The sequence below is a fragment of the Helianthus annuus genome, chromosome 7 (assembly GCF_002127325.2).
Source record: "Helianthus annuus cultivar XRQ/B chromosome 7, HanXRQr2.0-SUNRISE, whole genome shotgun sequence".
Taxonomy (NCBI): Eukaryota; Viridiplantae; Streptophyta; class Magnoliopsida; order Asterales; family Asteraceae; genus Helianthus; species Helianthus annuus.
This window is the reverse complement of record NC_035439.2, coordinates 50,088,227-50,090,935: the sequence shown is the minus strand read 5'-3', so window position 1 is coordinate 50,090,935 and position 2,709 is coordinate 50,088,227. Positions and strand designations below refer to the sequence as shown.

Genomic DNA, 2,709 nt, shown 5'->3' with positions numbered 1-2,709 from the left:
AAAAACAAGTTAATTCGCTTACAGGGACTAAACTTGACAAACTGCGAAAGTATGCCAATCTGAACTATAACGAACATTCCGGAACATGTCCATAAGTTAAACATACCATAAATATCCTATACATGGCTTAGAAATAGGCTTTGAGGGGTTTGGTATGCTAAAATAAACTTCTGGGTCATTCAGGGACTAAAAGTGTCAAAAAGTGCACAAGTTTGCACTTTCGCGCATAACTTACGTTCTGAATACATCCGGATATCCAAAAATTTATGTAAGCATCCTTATATTATGCCTTAGTGTTTGGCATGAGAAAAATCCATTCGTCACGTCATTTGGATCGTCTTTCACACTTATGCGCATTCCGTCGTAATTAAGCGCGCGTTCCCGAAATATGAAGGCGGGTTAGGCATTCGCAGGATTGGTGATGTTAATAAAGCGCTTATGATCTCTCATATTTGGAGCATTTTGGTTAAACGCGAATCCCTTTGGGTGGAGTGGGTTCACTCGTATAGGCTGAAAGGGCATAGCTTTTGGACGTGTAAGGCTGTAGCGAACACATGTTGTAGTTGGAGGAAGTTATTACAGCTTAGGCCGTTAATCAGGAGCTATATTTGGTCTAACTTGGGCAATGGAAGCAAGACCTCGGCTTGGTTTGATTGGTGGAGCCATCTAGGTCCGCTTGGTAATTTCTTGACTCCAAGAATCATATCGAATGCAGGGTTTTCTATTAAATCCACAGTTCAAGATATTCGTGATAATGGTTCTTGGAGGTGGCCTGAAGCGTGGAGGGCTACGTATCCTGTCTTGATCCAGCTTGATAATATTCAGCTTCATCCTAGCCGTCCTGATAAGCTCTTGTGGAACGATGGTAATGACTTAGATGACTACTCTTCATCTCGGGCATGGCATTCCATTAGAGAGCGTGCTGAGGAAGTAGATTGGACAAAGATAGTTTGGTTTAATCAATGTATTCCCAAGCATGCTTTTTTCATGTGGTTAGTCTTTCGTCGTAAGTTACTTACTCAAGATATAATTCTGCGGTGGGATTGGTCGAGAAGGAAAAATATGAATATGATGTGCTGTCTTATGTGTTATGAGAATAATGACTCTCATAATCATCTGTTCTTCGATTGCAATTACTCCACTCAAGTTTGGATAAAGGTGCGTGGCAAGGGGGGTATGAACACGGTCTCGCCAGAATGGGATCATATTGTTAGCTGGTTAGCGGCTCGTGCGTCTTCGAAGTCGGCTATTAACTTCATTAGTCGGCTCATAGTTGCAGCTTCGATCTACTTTGTATGGCAGGAACAGAATGCTAGAATATTCAAGAACCAGACGAGACCCCCAGATGTTCTGAGTGACTTAATCGTGCAGACTGTTCGATATAAGCTTATGGGTGTTAAGTTTAAAGAGAGTTCTAATGTTCGTAGATTGCTGGAAGCTTGGGGGATTCACTCAACACGAATGGACGATGACGGAGGCTGATTAAGTTTTATGTTTTTCCCTAGATAGTAGTCTAGTGGTCTTTTGCTTTGTTGGTTTAGTTCTTGTGTTTTTCTGGACTTTACTCTCGTGGGGGCTGTCCCATGAGAGAACTAGTGTGGGCATTTCCACGCTACTTGTGCTTGTTTGTTTGTTGATATATAGAATCACCGGGGTAAAATCCCTTTACCCAAAAAAAATAAGCGAACACCGCGATCGTACGGCCAAACGAACCAACATCCGACATATTTTTGAGCATGTTTCATGTCCACAATGTTTAGGCATCATTTTAGGGCCTTAAAGTTGGCTTTACGGGCCTTAGAAGTGTCGGAAATGGCTTAAACACGCAACAGGGACCAAAACTGTCATTTTTCAAAGTATGTGCAGATCAGACGGGCTCAGGCGGCCCGCCTGAGTTTTTGCATATCCTGATGCGGGCCGCGTGAGGATGTCTGACAGAAAGATTTTGCATTAAATGCAGAATCTGGCCTTTCGTTCGATTAAGAGGCAATGCCTTTTCACCCAATGAAGGGCCAAGAGCCAAGTTCAGTGAATTTAACCCCTGGACACATGTACGCACGAGATCAAGGCACGATATTCGATAAAACGATCCTAACAGTTCCACTTTTCCTATAAATACCCCCCCCCCCCTTAGTGTAAAAATCACAACAATCTGATCTTGAAGCTCTAAGTTGAAACCATTGTTTCATACCTGAGCTATTTGATCTAGATTAGCACTCGGGGACCCTCCGTAAGTCTTCTTTCGCTCTTTTATTCGCTTTTCGAGTCCGAAAGTCAACGTTTTGTTGACTTTCTGCATTGACCAGCTTATGGTCGATGCGAAGTTCATGGAACTTCATAACGTGAGCGTGATCACGATGGTTATGGTCCGTAGTGACCATACCTACTGATTACCCCGTTATCTAGGCTCAGTGACGAGTCGTAGTTTCGGCCAGAATGTGCATTCTTGCATATTTTGTAACCAAACTACTCGTGAGCATCAAAGCCGTTTGTTTTGATGTCAAACCTGTTTTCAAACTTAGTTAAGCATGTTCTAACATGCTTAGCTCGTCACTTTTAGTTTAGTGCTTATATAGGGTCGTAAGGTAAGCGATCTAAACCATCGCTTATACTTTCGAACCCGACCCATTTGGTCGGTCATTAGGACCTGACCAAACACATTAGGTGACTATAGCTATAACCTTCCGAGGTTATACCTTGTGGTCACGA

At 42.7% G+C, this 2,709-nt stretch overlaps 1 protein-coding gene across 1 annotated transcript; it reads left to right on the top strand.

Annotated features, from left to right (window-relative positions):
- The first annotated feature begins 438 nt into the window (after positions 1-438).
- Positions 439-1,482, top strand: LOC110866499. Its single transcript, XM_022115648.1, has one exon. The coding sequence runs from the start codon at positions 439-441 to the stop codon at positions 1,480-1,482; it is 1,044 nt and encodes a 347-aa protein (XP_021971340.1).
- The last annotated feature ends 1,227 nt before the right edge of the window (positions 1,483-2,709 follow it).